The sequence below is a fragment of the Lathyrus oleraceus genome, chromosome 4 (genome assembly GCF_024323335.1).
Source record: "Lathyrus oleraceus cultivar Zhongwan6 chromosome 4, CAAS_Psat_ZW6_1.0, whole genome shotgun sequence".
NCBI classification, from domain to species: Eukaryota; Viridiplantae; Streptophyta; class Magnoliopsida; order Fabales; family Fabaceae; genus Lathyrus; species Lathyrus oleraceus.
In genome coordinates this window covers 54,357,257-54,376,290 of record NC_066582.1, presented here as the reverse complement: position 1 = coordinate 54,376,290, position 19,034 = coordinate 54,357,257, and the positions used below count along the sequence as shown (strand labels likewise).

Sequence of the window (19,034 nt, the reverse complement as noted above, 5' to 3'; positions counted from 1 at the left end):
TGGTAAAAATGGCATAATGATTGCCTTCATTCAACGAAACGGGACTTCATCTCCAGATTCACTATCGAGCTGGCTTCATCAGGAACTACTCTGCTTGTTCAGGTTGGTGAGAAGCTTTATCTTCGAGCTTCACTCGACTCTGCATGCGTTGACATGGGATTTGTTGCAACATTTGGCCTAACTGGTGTGAAGGTAACTGCCTTACTGTCAATCAGGTCTTGGACTTTGTGTTTTAAAGCCTTGCAATTCTCCATTGTGTGCCCTGGGGCACCCATGTGATACTCGTAGTGAGCATTAACGTCGTAGCCTGGTGGATATGGCGGAGTTGCAGGTGTTAGCTCTTTCAAAACAATTGTTCCATCCTTTAGCAGGTAGGGAATGATCTTGCTGTATGGTACTGGAAAAGGATCGAAATGTCTTTCTGGCCTCCTTGCCCTCTGTTGGTTAGGCTGACGTTATGGTGGAGCACATTGCTGTTGATTCTGATGTTGTTACTGATAAGCTGGCTTTTGATAAGGCTGCTGATATTGTTGTTGATAGGGTTGCTGATATGGTGGTTGATATGGTGTTGGGATGACAGCGGCAACTTGATGATAGGGCATAGGAGCATATGGACGTGCCATATATCCTCCTCTTTCCATTATGGCATTGGTCTGCCCTTCTGGCTTCTTTGGGAGATTAGGATATGGTTTCTTCATCCCACCTGAAGCACTGGCGGCGCAAGGTAGCTTTCCTTTTCTGATCTGACTTTCAATTCGTTCTCCCACAGAGACAACCTCAGCAAAAGTCGGGAAGCTGGAGCCCACCATCTTTTCCATGTATTGGGTATGCAGAGTTCCCATAAACATATCAATTAGCTCCTTGTCAAGAAGAGGAGGTTGGACACGAGCTGCTAGCTCTCTCCACCGTTGGGCGTACTCCATGAATGACTCATTGTTGCGTTGAATCATGTCTTGCAGCTGTGTGTGATTGGGTGCTAGATCAGTATTGTACTGGTAATGCCTAAGGAAGGCTTCAGCGAGATCTCTCCAAGATTGGACCTGACCTCTCTCTAGCTGCATATACCACTCCAAAGATGCCCTACTGAGACTATCTTGGAAGTAATGAATCAGGAGTTGATCATTACTGATATGCGCAGCCATCTTGCGGCAGTAAGCTCTGAGATGAGTTCTCGGGCAACTAATCCCTTTGTACTTGTCAAAGTCCGGGACTTTGAATTTTTGCGGAATCCCCAAACCTGGTACCAAGCACATGTCAACAGCGTCCAAACCGGGAGTAGTGTGAACCTCCAAGGACTTGAATTTCTCTTCCAGAGCATGGAGTCTCTCAACAGCTGGGTCCGGGCGATCTCCAACAGCAGGTTTGGCTGGTTGTGGCATGAAGAAGGCGTCATATGGATCTTCATCACCTATCACAGATCTGTGTCGAGCAAATGTAGCAGAATGCTCATGGGGGTTCATGTTGCTCATGGGAACAGGAATGAGGATCAGTCCTCCTCTAGGATGGGCAGGGTTACCATCAAGTTCAGTTACTCCATGGATGCTAAGTGATGGCGATCCAAACTGAGCAGCAACTTTCCTGGCTTCGTCGCTAGTCTCAGTATCCTTCTCCTTTTGGGCTAGGAGTAACATGGTCTCAAGCAAACGATCCATCTTTTCCTGCATGGAGTCAATATCTGTCCTCATCGAAACCTGGTTTGCTTCCAGCTGTTCAAGTGTCATCTTGTGGTTACGGCGTGTCGAGTAGTCAGTGTTACTGGACAAGGGTAGAGTATGGTGTAAGTTTTTGTTTCTGGATAATGATATGCAATGCATGCTGATGATATGCAAATGCATGAAATTCTACCATGTTTTTCGCAAAGGAATACAGATACTCAAGTCATCCACACGTCGGGTACGTCGGGATAACAGGAAGAAGCACAGGTTTTTATGATTACTAGAAATTCCTAAAGGTAGGTTCTATAGTTATGTTTTCGAGGAAGGAACTTAGACTCACAGATCAGGTTCAAAACTTCCTTGCAATGGTGGGCTAGCCATATCGTGATGGGAGTTCTGAAATGATCTAATCTAAGTGGGATTCTCGTATTGTTCGAACAGGGTGTAGACCCTTCGGTTCAATATTACATAACCGCCAATCATGAAAACAAAACTTGGGTTTAAGGCGAGGTTCCCAGAGTCACGGATCGTATTTAAAGTTTCCCCACAATAATGGGCTAGCCACATTGTGATGGAAACTCCAAACAGATCTACTCTAGGTGGAGTCTTCGTATTATCCCAATGAGGTGTACACCCCCGGTTCAATACTACACAACTCCGGGTTCTAAGTTCTTCTCGAAGCTCGGGTATGGAGCTTATCTCACAGCATACACCAAGTCCCATATCAAAGTATTAAAACACATTACATACAAGCAACATAATAAGATACAGAGAAACAAGCATGGAAGATAAGAACATCTTCTAACAGTCCTAGCAAAATCAGACTAAGTTAGGCTAGACTCTCTCTTGCTTGGAGCAGGGTCCCCAGCAGAGTCCCCAGCAGAGTCGCCAGTCTGTCGCACCTCGAAAAAATGCGATCCCTCGCGATAGGACGTGGAAAAAATGTTGTTCGAACAGAGTCGCCACCAAACTTTATACATTCCAATGAAGGAATAGGAAAATATCGAGAAAACCTTTAGAAATAAGAATAATGGTCGTCGCAACCATATTCGAATTCGGGAGTCGATTACGCAAGGGGAAGGTATTAGCACCCCTTACGTCCGTTGTACTCAACGGGAACCTTTTAGTCTGATTTTGCTATCTGAATGTTAGTTGACTGTTATTTGCTTGCTTTGAGTGATTAGAATTGATGATAGATATGGATGAAGACCTCAGGAGGGGGGGAAATAAGAGGTTTTTTATTAGTGTGCTCGCGAAGATACAACAATCTCCTACCTACGTATCCTTATGGTGCAATAGGGAAATCAGAGCATTCGTAGTTCGGGCTACTACGAATATTTGGTGTGTTTTATTTTGATGAGCGACTATGTAGGCCGGCGTTCTAACGACTAAACGTTGGCTTGTCTACTCTCGGTGGAGCCTCTAGCACTGGTTTGTTGTGCGCATTAGAAAGGATTGACAGTGTTCTTTTTGAAAAAGTTTTGGTCACGCGGGGGTGACAAGTTGAATTGATGTGTTTAGGTGTTTTGGTTTGGTTTCGATCGCGCGGGGGCAATAAATTAAGTTTAATGTTGGAGATGTTTTTGAAGAACGACGAAAGATTGAGCAATATGGTGCACACCAATCGTCCAATTCTTTCGAGGAATAATAAGGCGACCGTCTTCTACTCCCTTTTTCGTTCGGATTATTTTGAAAGTTTGTTTGCGGATTTTGAATACGCACGGTAGTGAGGCGTACGCCTCCTAATTGCTTATTCAAAGAATAATGAGGCGTGCACCACTTATTCCTTTATCCAAGTTTATTTAAAATATTTTAATCGGAAGTCGATAACTTGAGCAATATGGCGAGCGCCAATTATTCAAATAATCGAGAGATGGTGAGGCGAACGCCTCCCATCTCTTATCACCCGAGGTTTAATTTATAAAAGGTATGTTTTTAGATGTTGTATTTGATTTGCAAAAATAGTTTGAATTTTGCTTTGGTAGGTTTTGAAAAGTCAATGATTTGAGCAATGTGGCGTACGCCAATTATTCAAATAATCAAGGAATGACTAGGCGAACGCCTCCCATTCTCTAATTGAGGTTTAAGTTATATAGTTTATTTTTGTGAAATTGTATTCTATATAAAAGGTGATTTTGAATTTATTCGATTGTGGTTTTGATTGGATGACAAAAACTAGAGCAATGTGGCGTACGCCAATTATTCGAATAATCGAAAGATGGTGAGGCGAATGCCTCCCATCCTCTTATTATCATAAATCTAGAATTAAACGGATTTAAAATTGGTAGTTGATTTAAAAAAAATATTTGAATATGATGGTTGAAGTTTTAAAAATGATTTGAATTTAGAAATTATATTTAATTTGGAAAAAGTGATTTGAAATTGGTATTTGAGGTTTAATCGGGTGACAAGAACTCGAGCAATATGGCGTATGCCAATTATTCAATTGCTTGAGAAATAGTGAAGCGAACGCTTCCTATATCTTTTTCATCCCAAAATTTATGTTAAAAGAGAAAATTCTTTTGAAGTTAAATGGTTAGAAAAATGATTTGAATTCGCGAGCATTAGTCGGGAAAACGGTTTGATCAAATTTAATCAGTTAATTGAAACAAGAAGTGGAATGGTTCAATTAGGTAATTTAATTAAAAAGTCAATGAAAAAAATTAATTGATTAAATTGAAAGAAGAATAATCGCCCCAATTGCAATTTAGATTAACAAACTAATCAACTTCACCATATTTTAAATAATAAAAGAATATATGATATATATAAAAAATTATTAAAACAGAGTAGGCTTTCAAAAGCATAAAGCCCATTAGATCCCAATGGGCAAAGGGGGTTGGAACAGCAAACTCGTGGTGATATGAGGAAAAAATCGGGTCAGGCCCACGCATGGCCCAATCCCAATTGATTCTATGCCCTAGTATTAATACAAAAAGAAATAGAAACATTGACATAGGTAGTCGCCCCCTTTCCTCGTGATACCTTCCAGAGCCCTTTCCCAAAAGATTCTGACCAATTCTATAGAAATAAATGCTATATGCGTATCTCTTAAACATTTGAAACGGCACCGAGAATTTAATAAGAGAAACAATATATTAAAATAGTGAATACATGTTAAACCCAATGCAGTAAATTACTTAATGGAATTTTGGTCAAGCCTTTATCCCTATAATGAATGCAATACCATTAAATATGCAGAGAAATCCATAAACCAAAAAAATTCAAATGAATATTCGTGAATGCTTATCTATCCCTTATTCTGCCGAACTCTCCTTCCCAAAACAAGATTAAAACACCATGAAAGCCTGAATAGCATCTTAAATAACACCCAATAACACTTGAATGTTCTTGAGATATTTTCCAGAATTTAAACAACCTAGCACGACTTCTAAAATCTCAAACATCAATTCTACCCCAAATTGAATCCCAAACGTGATTCTAACATTAGATGATTCAAATGAACAACAATTATAAAGGATCAGAGTCCTTAGAGGCGAAACAAATTCTGCTCGAACTCCAGATTTTCGTTCTCATCACATTCAAAGTCGGAATCAAACCTCACATGGTTTGAAACAAAGACAATCCATCCAACAAATGAAAAAATAAATCAACAGTTATCACCACACATCAAAATAGAATCAAAATGCCCTAAGAGTCATGGATCTATACAAAGGCAAAGCGCATAAACCAATTGGATCTGCAGTGTATAAGGTATGCCTTCTCATTTCACGGCGGATGGAAGATCGCGGGTTGTTGATGATGAAGATGGAGCGGCGGAAGCGAATGGAATCGTTGGCGAGATTGTTGGTGAAGACCGACGGTGAATGTCGGTATCGCCTGAGTTTGGACGGTGGGTGGTTGTGAGGTGTGAGCGATGGTGAACGGCGGCTGAGGGTTTTGCGGTGTTAGGAAGGTGATAAGCTTCAGCGGATGTGTGGTGGTACGACGATTTCGTGGATGAAGAAGATGAAAGGTTGTGAGATGTGAATGGCTGTTACGGCTGTAAGTGGTGGTTTGTGTGTTTTCGCATGGTGATTGTTGATGAGGGTGTGAAAAAGGAAATCGCGGGTGGACGAAGAAGGTGGTTGGTGGTGAGGTGTGCGCTTGGTTTTTTTGAGGTGGATTTCGTCGGTGTTGTCGGCGATGAGAAGGTTGGTGGTGGACGAAGAGGAATCGGAACGGTAATGGAGATTTTTAAGAAGAAAAGTTTTCTTCTTTTTTTTCGTTTCCGTTTTCTTGGTGGCTGAGAGAGTGGAAAGGTTTTTTGTTAATGATGAGTGAAGTGTGAGGTGAGGATAAAGGCGAGGAAGCGTGTGAGTGAGTGAGAAAAGCTTCAGCTTTTTTCTTTTTCTCCTTTACGAGAAAGCTGAGAGAAAAGTCAGGGAAGAGGTGGCTTTGGTAGGTAGTGTGAATTTGTTGTGAGTAGAGAGAAAATGTGTGATGTAGTTAAATGGGTGGGGAGTGGGAGAGATAATGGAGAGAAGGGTGTGGGACGTGAGAGGGTGTGTCACGTGGGAGGTTATTGAGTGAGCTGTCCAATTGCCAGGAAAAGAGAAAGAATCCAATGTTGATAAAATACATTTATTTGCAAACAATTTTATTATCTATTATTAAAAATTAGTTATTAAAAAAAATCTTGAACAGTAATTTAACTTAGATAATAGTAATAATAATAAAAACTCTAATTGCTTAATGTGATATTTTGGATAAAGAAATAAAATGATCTGATTAAAAATAGAAATCGAATAAAAATTGACTAAAAAAAATAGATCGAACACACTAAAATAATCAACACAAAATATATTTATTGAAAAAATACAGCGTTTCCTCAAATTCTGAAATAAATTTTCACCGGTTAAACGGCTCAGGCGGGTCATAACGCAACCGAAACGGCCGCTGAAAAATACAACAAGCACACCAGGTTAAACTACGTGAACCGTAGATTAATAATACTGGTGTCTGTGATTTAAATTTTGAAACTTTTTACCCGTTGATTTGTGCACATTCTTGAGAAATGATTCAACCGATTTGTCTGTATTTTCAATAAATTTATCCTGACTGATATTTTAGGTATTATTCATGATGGAATGTATGTCATGCTATGTATATGATGCAAAATAAAAAATGAAATCAATTCTATTAACATTTAAATATGCTCGGACAAAATTGGGGTATGACATCGCACATGATTTCAAATGGCAATCTCCAGTCAGGTGGTTGCATTATGGGTGCGGTGATTAAAGATGTCTTCAGTTGGTTGAACGCTGTTAAGCGTTTTTCATCAAATATGAAGTCAGCGTCTTTCATTAATAATCATATAAGTGGCTTGGTTATTTTCGAGAAATCTTTAGTAAAACGTCGGTAGAAACCGACGTGTCCTTGAAAGCTTCTTATTTCTCGTACGGTTTTCGGAGGTTGAAGGTTCTCTATGATTTCGATTTTAGCTTTGTCTACTTCAATTCCTCTGTCAGATACCACGTGACCTAATACAATTCCTTGTTGAACCATGAAGTGGCATTTCTCCCAGTTTAGAACGAGGTTTACTTTCACGCATCTTTCGAGTACCATTTCGAGGTTAGATAGACATCCTTCAAAACTCTGCTCGCAAACAGAAAAAACATCCATAAAGACTTCCATGATGTCTTCTATAAAATCAGCGAAGATTGCCATCATGCATCTTTGAAATGTTGTGGGAGTGTTACATAAGCCAAATGGCATTCGTCGGTAGGAGAATGTACCATAAGGGCATGTGAAGGTAGTTTTTTCTTGGTCGTCAGGATGGATTGGGATTTGAAAGAATCCTGAATAACTGTCTAGATAGCAGAAGTGAGAATGCTTAGCCAGTCGTTCAAGCATTTGGTCAATGAAGGGTAGAGGGAAATGATCTTTACGAGTGGCTTTATTTAGTTTTCTATAGTCAATGCACATTCTACTTCCGGCCACAACTCTTTATGCTATGGACTCGCCCTTCTCGTTCTTAACAACTGTAACACCCCCTTTTTTGGGTACTATATGAACGGGGCTAACCCATTGACTATGGTACTTAGGATTGGGTTGATCCTTCTCCGGGGCTCTCTAAAGGTTTTACAATCTTCCTCCAGCATAATGCGATGCATACAGATGGAAGGACTTATTCCTTTTAGATCGGAGATGTTATATCCTAACGCTGTTGGGTATTTTCTTAGGACATCTAGTAATTTCTCAGTTTCCATCTGTCCCAAGTCAGCGTTGACTATTACTGGTCTTTTCAGTTCAGTGTCTAAGAATTCGTATCTTAGGTTCTTTGGTAGTGCTTTTAATTCCAAGTCAGGTTTCTTTGGGCATGGCATGTGGTCGGGTGTAAGTGCTAAGCATTCGCTTAGACTTTCGTTTTGGTATGGTTCATGCCAATTATTGTCTTCAAAGATTGGAGGGATTTGGATTTTCATTATTTCAGAGTACGTGATTTCTTCCATCTCCATTTCTCTCACGCACTCGTCTATGACATCAAGCAGATAGCAGGTGTCGTCTATAGCCGACGCTTGTAAGAATTGGGTCAAGATGAATTCAACCTTTTCCTCTCCAACTTCAAATGTCAGCTTACCTCTCTTTACGTCTATTATGGCTCTGGCGGTAGCCAAGAATGACCTTCCTAGTATGATAGGTGTACTGGCATCTTCTTTGATGTCCATGATTATAAAGTCTATAGGAATGTAAAATTGTCCTACACGTACTAGGACATTCTCTAGTATACCGACAGGATATTTGATTGAGCGGTCAGCTAAATGAACAGACATCTTGGTCGGTATTAATTCTCCCATACTGAGCCTTCTACAAATGGTTAAGGGCATTACACTAATGTTGGCTCCTATATCGCATAGAGCTTTGTCTATGACGAATTTTCCAATGACACAGGGTATGGAGAAACTACCTGGGTCCTTTAGTTTGGGAGGCATGTTATTCTGGATTATGGCGCTACACTCGGCAGTAAGCGTAACTGTTTTGTCATCCTCAATCTTTTTCTTATTGGATAGGATTTCCTTAAGAAATTTGGCATAGGAGGGCATTTGTGTGATGGCTTCTGTAAAGGGTATCGTAATGTTTAATTGCTTCAGAAGTTCAACAAATTTCCTAAATTGATTCGCAATTTTAGAACTTTTGAGTCTTTGAGGATACGGAATGGGTGGTTTATAAGGAGGTGGAGGCACATAAGGTTTCTCTTTCTCTTCAGCCTCTTGGGTATTATCTTCTGTTTCCTTTGGTTCATTTACCTGCTCAGTTGAGGTTTTATCTGGTTTTTGGTACATGGCAGGGTTTTGGAGTCTTGGATCTACGGGTCCGTCTACTTCTTTTCCACTCCTCAGTATAACGGCATTTGCATGTCCCTTTAGATTAGGTTGCGGCTGTCCAGGAAATGTTCCAGCTGGAACAGCTGTAGATGCTTGATGTTGAGCCACTTATGAAATCTGTGTTTTAAGCATTTTATTGTGGGTGGCTAAGGCGTCTACTTTGTTCGCTAGTTGTTTAAGTTGCTCGCTAGTATGTATGTTTTGGTTTAAGAAGTCTTTGTTTGTTTGAGCTTGGGTAGATATGAAGCTTTCCATCATCAATTCGAGATTTGACTTCCTAGGCATGTTAGAAGCATTATTAGCTGGCTTCTGATATCCAGGTGGAACGGCTGGTGCTTGGCCAGGTGCATACAGGGCATTGTTATTCTTATACGAGAAATTAGGATGGTTTTTCCACCCTGGGTTGTAGGTATTTAAATAGGGATTTCCTTGTGTGTGATTCACTTGATCGGTTGGGACTCCTGCTAATATTTGACATTCTTGTGCAGTGTGTCCAGGGTTTCCACATAACTCACAGTTTGGAGTTACAGCAGCCACGATGGCTGCGGGTGGTATGGTCAAGTTATCTAATTTTTGAACAAGGGCATCTACCTTTGCATGAACATGGTCAAGGCTACTGATTTCGTACATTCCACCCTTCGTCTGGGACTTTTCCACTAGAGTTCTTTCACCTCCCAATTGGAAATGGTTTTGGGCCATGTTTTCAATGAGTTGATAGGCTTCGATGTATGGCTTATCCATAAGTGCACCACCCACGACAACATCTATTGTAAGTCTTGTGTTATACAAAAGCCCATTGTAAAATGTGTGAATGATCACCTAGTCTTCGAGACCGTGATATGGACATATCCTCATCATGTCCTTGTATCTCTCCCACGCTTCGTAGAGAGATTCCACATCTTTTTGTTGAAATTCATTGATTTGAGCTCTCAGCATAGCAGTTTTGCTCGGCGGAAAATATCGGGATAAGAAGGCATTCTTAAGTTCTTCCCATGTTGTAACGGAGTTGGAGGGCAAGGATTGCAACCAAGCCCAACTCTGTCTCTTAGTGAGAAAGGAAAGAGGCGCAGTCTTATCGCATCTTGAGATACACCATTCGCTTTTATAGTATCGGCGTACTGCACAAACTTGGTCAGGTGTTCATTAGGATCGTCCGTAGGATTTCCAGCAAATTGATGTTATTGGACGGCTGATAATAGTGAGGGTTTGAGCTCGAAATCATTTCGATTTATAGCGGGGGCAGCAATGCTGTTGTGAGGTTCTTGTTAGGACGGGGTAGCGTAGAACTTAAGAGGATGATTTTGTGGTCCTTCTTCAGCCATGTTTGGTTTTTCTTCTGATTTAGGAGGAAAGGAGATATCGGGAATACCGCACTTTTGTTGATATTCGTGTATTCAGCGTCTCACGTATAAGAAACACTCTAATTCAGGGATTGGTGGTGCTAAGTTATCGCCTTGTGAGCGAGTACTTGGCATACAATCAGGGAAAGAAGGGAGAGAAAATTAGTTTTTGTTTTTACCTTAGTCTATACCGTGCAACGAAAAAATCGCACTATTCGACTAAAACAGGTCCCCGACAACGGCGCCAAAAACTTGATGGCTTGTCAGACTATATATAAAATATAGGGTACTTGACTGCAAGTGCACAGTCCAGTCGCTTTAGTTTTAAAAGATATCGATCCCACAGGGACCTATGGTCGAACTAGTGTTACTAGCGTCACAATGTTTAGCTAAGGGAATTGATTAGTAGAAGTTCGGGGGCAATATAGTAAATCTAAGGGAATTTTGGTTTTAAGAAAGAATTAATGGAAGGAATCAGTATGCAACGCATTAATTGTCAGGGATTCGATAAGTCACCGGTGAATAGTTTAAATGCCAAATATCTCTCAGTAGAAAATATTTATTTAAAAAGCTTTATCTCACACTCTCGTGATTGTTGATTCGGCCTATAGCTTTAAGTCAGAATGTACGCTCTCGTTGTCCCATTTGAAGTTAAAATTACTTTTTGAAAATAAATAAGTTATAATTGCTTTTAAAGTGCTCTCGCTGTTTTTAAACTCAATGCTTAATTCTTACTATCCAGCTCGAGCCTCACGCTCTCGCGATTGTTGGTTCTCACCTTAGTTAATTTCCCACTCTCGTGGCAAAACCGTATTAAATAGCTTTTCACGCTTTTCTGATAAAGTTAATTAAATTTAAATTAAAAACTTCAGCCTAAAAGATTGTTTGAGAAAAAGGGTTTTCACCAGTTATTATTAAATCCCATCAAATTAAGTTGCTACATACCGATACCGGTAGTTTAGCCGGACATATTAAATAAGGCAAACACAAGGCATAAACAGATCAACATTGCGGAAAACATGCTTATAATAACAATTGGGCAATAATAATAATAATTCAATAAAAACCTGGAGATCGAAGTAACAAAGTATAGCGATTCTTGGAGTACTTGAGCAGTCCTCCACAAGTCGGTAGGCTTTGCTTCTTCAATACAAATTACTTACTAAAATTAAATAAAGTGTAGTAGTTCCTTAGTGTAGGAAACTACTACTATGGCTAGCTGGAAAACGGGAATGAAAAGGGAAAAACGGAATTCTAAAAAGAATGGCGAATAAACTAAGGCAACAGAAACAAGGTTGCTGGAAAGAAAATACTAAAAGCTAGAAAGCTATAAAACTAAATTGCAGAGCGTAAGTGTAAAAGTAGGCCTCCTCAATTTTTCCCATTTTGGTCCTTTATATAGTGCTCCTTTAGGTCTTAGTGGTTGAGATATTCAAGGAAGACTTGGTTTTGAATGAGGAATCAGTGGGAGCAAGTTGTTGGAGGAAATTTAGGCACGTTTGGGTGCCTGTGGCTGACTGTTTCAAAGCGCATACTGTGGCCGCGTGACGCTTGTCATGGGCCTGTGACGGTCGTCACAGTCTGGGTCGTGACGAGCGTCATGAATCTTTAACGGTCGTCACATCAACAAATTCTGCATAATCTGGTTTTCTACTTTTTCTGTGCTTTCTCGTCTGTTTCTTCTCCTTTTTCTTCCTTTTCTTCATTTTGCTCTTTAATGCATGGAGATTTAAATACCTGCAAAAACAACACGAATACTTGCGAAATAATCGGAATATTAGTTAAAATGGTATGATGTTTGAGTGTAAATTAAGGCAATTATCTGATGTGTTTTCGCGTTATCAGTGGTGTACCGATGTCTCAGCTAGTGAGGTCACTAGATCATCTTAAATGAACGAGAGTACTTCATGAAGTATTTATGGGAAACTATATATTTTTCTATAGTTTGAAGACTCGGAAGGCATTGAGGTTCAATAACTTCGTCAAGAGTATATGGTCGTAGCTGAATATGTAGAAAGCTTTGAGGTTATGACTGCTTACTCCGAAAATGTTATTTATACAACAGATGAAGGGTAGAAGATAAACCAATGGAACCAAGTCTTAGAAGGAGATCGGGTTCAAGGAAGTTCAGCAGAGATTTATTGTTAGTATGAGCCCATCATGGAAATATTGAGTTATCTAAGGAACGATTGAAAGAGGTTATGTCGGAAGAGAAAGCTTTACCTTGGAGCCAAAAGCGTGTTTTAGTAGTATATTGCTTACAAATGTGTATGTTGATTATCTCATGTTGGGGTTGTTGTGGATTATCACACTCCTTTATTCGGGCAGACAAGTTTTATGTCTTGAGAGTCCAAGTATAGGACGAACAACCAAGAGCAAACCAAGCTTGGATACAGAACTAAGTGAGGATTGTGGAATGGAATACATCGTGTGAACTGGTAAGTAGTTGGCACGAGTTGTTAGTTATGAGTCATATAGATATTTAAACTCTGTGTGATGAAGTGTGTAATGAATGCTTGGACTGGAAGAGAATCCAAGTTGGTAAGTGTGTGGGAATGTCAAGGTTCTTTATGAGTATGTAGTATTTAGTTGTCAAGAGTAGGAGTGTGAGAACTGTTCATTATATGTGAGTGGTTGGAGTATTCCAAATCAATCTTTTGTAGAACAAGAAAGTCTATTCTCTTGATTATCACTAAGGAATCAAGTGACGGAGTGAATGATGTTATGCTTATGTTGTAAAATAATATCGTGAAGACTATGTTGCTACTAATCCATGAAGTCGAGGTTGTGATATGAGGTTTACCCAATATTTTCACAAGTTGCCTTACCCATGACCCGACTCACCCGAAAGGAGATTCCTTTCAAATAGTATTCAGATTATGGGAAGAGTTTTGTTAAGCTAAAGAAAGTTGACTACCACATTGGTGTTGGTTTTACAGATCCCATTAAACCTTATGAAAAGTATTGGGATTCCTCTAATAAAAGACTAGGCAAATCTTGATGCAAATGGTCAAGTGTAATGTATGTATCTTGACAATTGAAGACTACTAAGAGAACTATATGTCGCATAACCTTGAGTTAGAAACTATTGTTTACTTGGGAAGACTGGTGAGGTTGAATTAAAGTATCATTCGAGTAAAGAAGCTAGATTGGTGAATGCATTAAGAAGATAAAAAATGTATAAGGATGGATCATGATGTCGGGGTATGATTTGTTAGAAGATTTTGTAATCTCAACTTTCTGTTGCATAGACTCCAACTAATGTATTGATAGGAAAGTTTGAATATCACTTCGGTTTTGAGAGAATGGATTTGTCAGAATCAATTTTGACAAGGAGGGATTGGACGAGACTTACCGAGTGGTGATCTCGAGGAGATCAGTTCAGAGCCTTATTAATGTGTTGGTAAGATGTAAGTGGTTAGTCATAGTATGACATTGGATAATTCGCTCAGATTCATGGTCTTAGAGGTAGATCCTATGGGAGAGGTACAAGATGTACACAATGTTACCATACCTTATCGGTAAGATTCATAAGTTATCCTTTAGAGAGAGAGAGAGAGAGAGAGAGAGAGAGAGAGAGAGAGTGGAAATGAGATATCCCTAAAGTTAAGCATGTAACTTGGATTGTATATTTGTAATAACACGAGCAAGGATTTCCATGAGACAGAGCATGACGATTGAAATGGCTATTTGTAGGAAGGAAGTGTGATATCTTCCTAAGACATATATCTGAATTATGTGACCCTGTGAGTCATGTTAGAAACTGACATTTGCATCCTTGAAGGGTTAAAATCCCATGGAAGCGTTATCCCATGATGAATCAAAATTCCTTAATGGAATTATTTCGTTAGTTGGTTGAAATCATGTGTCAAGAGAACACCATGAGTGGGTCAGAACCCCATAGAAGGCTTGGAATGAAATATAGCAATATGAATAAGTTATTTTCAGAATAAATTGGATCAATCGCACCAAGCATAGAATAATTCAGAATGTTTTACGCTCTTATAGTCACAGTCGCGTGACTTCTGTGTGTCCATCTTTTGTCAGGTGTTGGTCCTATTCTCGACCTTTGTGTGTCAGTGATAAAGTTGTTCTACTGATGGATGTCGATAAGGTTCTAGTACTATTTTGGGTAGTAGGTGCTAAGAAAGGCAAATACGGATTATCTATAGAGTGTTCCATAAGGTAATCTATATTACCTATGAATCACATGTGTTTCACGTTGATTTAGTTATAGTAGTGAAATGGAGAGTGATAAATGGAAGAGCTCAATAAGATTTATAGAGAATCAAAGAGGTGTTTTCTCCTAAGATTGGAAGTAAAGCACTCATGCACAAAGTGAGTGATGTCTCATTAGAGTCGTGCGGAGGAAGTGAGACATCAATCGTGTGCGTGTCTAGTACATAATATCCGGTCAAGTGAAGTTGATAAGAATATAAACATGTGGATTGTAAAGCTTGTCACAAATGCTGAAGGATTTATAAGAGAAGAGTCATAAATATTTTTTGTAGGTAAGGAATCAATGGTTAACACAACAAAGATTTGAGAGTATTGGCTATCCAATCAGGATAAGGTGTAGTGATTATGGAGTTTTGTTAAGTAAGTATAAGGAAGAGCAAATCGTGAACTCTAGATAAATTTGTGACCAAACAGATCAGTGTGGCGTACCAGAAGAGGTAACATGTAAGAAGGTTAGAAGTTAATTAAGATTGGAAATAAGAGTATGATTAGATCAAGAAGTTTTGAGAAGTCGCGAAGAAATGAAGATTACCATTGAGTAGAAGTTGGAAATTGAGTATGTCAAAGGATTGAACCTAAGCAAAGGCAAAAGCTGATATAAGTAGGTGATGCAAGAAGTGTTTCCTTTATTTGATTGGAATAAATTCAGGGACGAATTTCAATTTAAGAGCGGGAGATTGTAATATTCCATATCCTCCTAAGTGTTATATTAGTTGTCAGTTGTTGTTAGTTGGAACATATTGAGTTCTTGAATGCTCTATTAGTTGTTAATTATTGTCAGTTAGGACAAATAGAGTAATTAGTGAACTCATATGAGCTTAATTTTTTCTCAATAAGGTTTACCTTCATTAATTTATAAAAGGAGGAACATTTTGGTAAAATTAAGAATTGGTCAATTGCTCTCTAGAAGACAAAAATATATTTTAAGATATTTTTCTCCTCACTCTTCTACCATTCAATATATATGTATATATATTTATCTCTTTGCTAAGGTGTGTGTGTGCGTGTGTGTGTGTGTGTGTGTGTGTGTGTGTGTGAGAGAGAGAGAGAGAGAGAGAGAGAGAGAGAGAGAGAGAAGAATAAGAGGAAAAAATAGAGAAAAGGGAAGAGAGAAAGAAGAAGAGAAAACTTGGAAGATGAGGAAGAAAGGATCATCATAATCATCATCAACTTTATCTCAATTTATTCATCATCTTCTTGGATTGAGGTGGGTTCCTAGATAGTATTAACTCTGGAGGAAAATTCATGTTTTGGGAAGTTAGGGTTTGTGTGCAAATATGCTATATGTGAATATTTTGTATCATACATGAAGTTTTGATGCTTTACATGTTTTACTGTGATAAATCATGTTGTTTTGGGTTATTGGATGCACCAAAATGATATGTGTTGGTTGTTTGGTTGATTTTCCCCTTCATGTTGCGTTATGTACTGTCTAGAATCTGTCATTTTCACTAAGCGAGAATGAGCTTGCTAAGTGAGAGAGGGGAATCTTGTGAAGTTTGAAATTCTATAATCGCTCGTTAGTAGCTCTCTACTTACTCTCTAAGCGAGAATTAGCTAGAGCACCTCGCAGAACCTCGCTAAGCGAGAAGCAAAATTTCTTTAGTTTTGTGGCTAATGTCTCGCCTCGCTAGGAGCTCTTCATGGCTTGCTAAGCGAGCATGACAGTACGGAGAAAAACATTTGTTTCCCTATTTCCACCATAAAATAGGAATCATAGCTCTGAGTAGCATAAGGTTGGATATATTGGAAATGTAGTATAATGATATGCCTTTTGGTAAAGAAGAAACCATATATGAATCCCATTTATTGGTCGATTAGTTATGATGATGTATGATTGTATATGTGTCATAGGATAATGCTTAAATGCTTGAGTATTTTATGACATGATTGGGTGTGGTTTGGATTGGTAAAGGTTGAAGAAGATGGGTTAAAAGTAAGATTTTGGTGTTTCTGTGATGTCATTTTCGCTAAGCAAGATAAAACCTTGCTTAGGAAAATGTGTTGATATGAGAAATTCAACAGTATTGAAAATAACGTATCTTGAGTTTCGTAACTCGAAATGAGATGCGGTCGGATGTGTTTGAAAGCTAATCCAATGCTATATCCTTTAATGAAGTAAAATAATACATGTATGTTAATAATGTTTGACGAGTAATGATGAACTGTTATGCTTATGTTATGAACTATATCATGAATTGTTATTTGCCTTAAATGCATAATGATAATTAACCATGATGAAAAGTGAGGTAAACCTAGGTTTTTAACTAGGTGAGTGAACTATAAAGTTATATTAGGTTATGAAAATGACTTAGGTGGTGATGCTTGGACGCGAAGGTACCTCGGTGTGTACCACGAACGAGTAGTCGATTGAGTTATGAATCAATAAGCTTCGTATGAGACATGTTGTGATAATATGAGAATTGGTGAATTTGATCACTTAGTGATTAATGAGTACAATCATGATGAATGATGGATCCTAATAACGTATTCGGAAATTTTCCTTGATCGTGCACACCCCAATTGAGGTACTTATGTAAAGTAGAATTAGGATATGGCACCAATGATTCATGCCTCACAATAGGTTTGATTCCCAACTATGGATTGGATCCATTGAGGAGAGGTGGATGCCTAAGTGGGTTTGAGTATCATATGACGAAAGATACTCTAAGTGGGTTCTAGTCTCATACGAGTGATAGTTCTTGGAGTGGGTTCGAGTCCCATGGAGAACCTGAATCCTCAAGAAAGACGAGTCATACGAACATGCATGAAACGAACATTGCCCTAGACGTAAATCCGATCGGGAATGTGTTGAAAAGTATATTTTCGGAAAATATTTTTATATCGTATCCACAGAGATTGGGTAATATTACCGCCGTTCTATAATTCAAATGTTATAAGTTTAGAAAGTAACAGGGTTGTTTTGTTTGGAAAAATATCTTGTGAGTAAATGTTAACAAAAACTATGAAATGGTTTTAGTCAAATATAAAAGCTTGGCAAGATTGGAGTTCACTATTTCAAATGTCTATGATTCCCTATGATAAATAAATAGATTCAAGATTATTGATGATGTTCAAATATCCTCTCAAAGTCATTTATGTCTAAATGATATCGTGATAATCACTATATTGATCCTTAGACGATCTCTCCACCTAACTATCAATATAGCAATCTTTAATGTTCAATATCAAAGAATAGTAATGAATAAATCTATCTCTACAACTTATTCACTACTTGAAAATCTGTTTTATGTCTAAACTCGAGTAATCTCTCTCGACAACTACTCAAATCTGGTTTTCAACTTAAAGCAAAAACAGTATTCAATACATCAACAATCTTTATCTCATATATAAATCAAAAGGGAGTTTAGCTCCTCATCACCATTGTTCAAAGCAGAAAGTAAAAGAAGAGAAAAACTCTGTTTTCTCTCTTACAAAAATCTCCCCAATATCAATGTGTGTATGATAATGATTAATTAATCCCTAGAATAATGTATTTTCTCTCCTAAAAGAGTTGACATTTCCTTAATTGGTCATTCTCATCCAATGCAGAAAAGCAATTCCAAGGCAGACCCAAAATGGCAAAAACAGCTGGCCTTCAAAACAGCACTTTTGACCCAAAAACAGTTTGCTGGATTCGCAGGGTTCGCGGGGCGAACTTTGTTCGCGGGGCGAACTGGTCCTGTCATGCAGTTCGCGGGGCAAACTTTGTTCGCGGGGCGAACTGAAGCTGCCTCAGGTTTCCTTGTTTTTTTCAAGCTTCATCCAAAATCTTCCATATTATGATGCTGCAATCCAAAGCTTTCTCATCCAAAAATTCTACAAAACTAACAAATATGTGAAATAACTATTCAAAACAAAATAAATTAAACCTAATTGCATTTATACAAAATAGTGAGAATAAAAGTGTGTAATTACATCAAAACTTGGTAAAGGGGACCAATAAAATGGTATAAAAAGTAGTACTAATTGGTCCCTAACAACTCTCCCCAACTTAGCATTTTGTTTGTCCCTAAACAAAAGTTTCCACCCTTACAATCAAAGCAATGACACAAAAGATTGAAACAAGGATTTACCAAGAACATTCAAATGGTTCAAAAGTGTTTGGCATTTTCTCAATTCACCTATCTCAATTCTAGACAAAATATGAATAAGGGAAATGGTAAAGTGCAAAAATCATTCCAAGGAATTCAAAGCCATATATGTCAAAATTGAATCAAGCTTACACACACATCATAATAATGATGAATAACATGAATGGTTACTTTCACTCATCCAAGCAATTAAATCAACAACAACTCAAATCATGCGGTTATCACAACAAGTACCAAATCATGTGAAAAATGAGAATCAAGAGGTCTTTCAAAGGTTGTAATGTGGCTTAGGTTACAAGAAAGGATATGATTAAGACAATTCAACCAAATTGCCTATCCTAAGGGAGCATTCCCAAAGATTCACTCTACACAATT

General features: G+C 38.4%; 1 protein-coding gene and 1 non-coding gene across 2 annotated transcripts; one reads left to right on the top strand and one right to left on the bottom strand.

Moving 5' to 3' along the window:
• Positions 1 to 491: 491 nt before the first annotated feature.
• On the bottom strand, positions 492 to 1,721 carry LOC127135984 (uncharacterized). The gene has a single exon (XM_051062598.1). It carries the CDS (start codon positions 1,719 to 1,721, stop codon positions 492 to 494), a length of 1,230 nt encoding a protein of 409 aa, XP_050918555.1.
• An 8,094-nt stretch (positions 1,722 to 9,815) lies between these two features.
• Positions 9,816 to 9,922, top strand: LOC127077761 (small nucleolar RNA R71). The gene has a single exon (XR_007787535.1). It is a non-coding gene; the product is annotated as a small nucleolar RNA R71 (small nucleolar RNA).
• Positions 9,923 to 19,034: the final 9,112 nt, after the last annotated feature.

Coding starts and splice junctions, on each gene's coding strand:
- LOC127135984 (XM_051062598.1), bottom strand. CDS start 1,721: ATGACACTTGAACAGCTGGAAGCAAACCAGGTTTCGATGAGGACAGAT.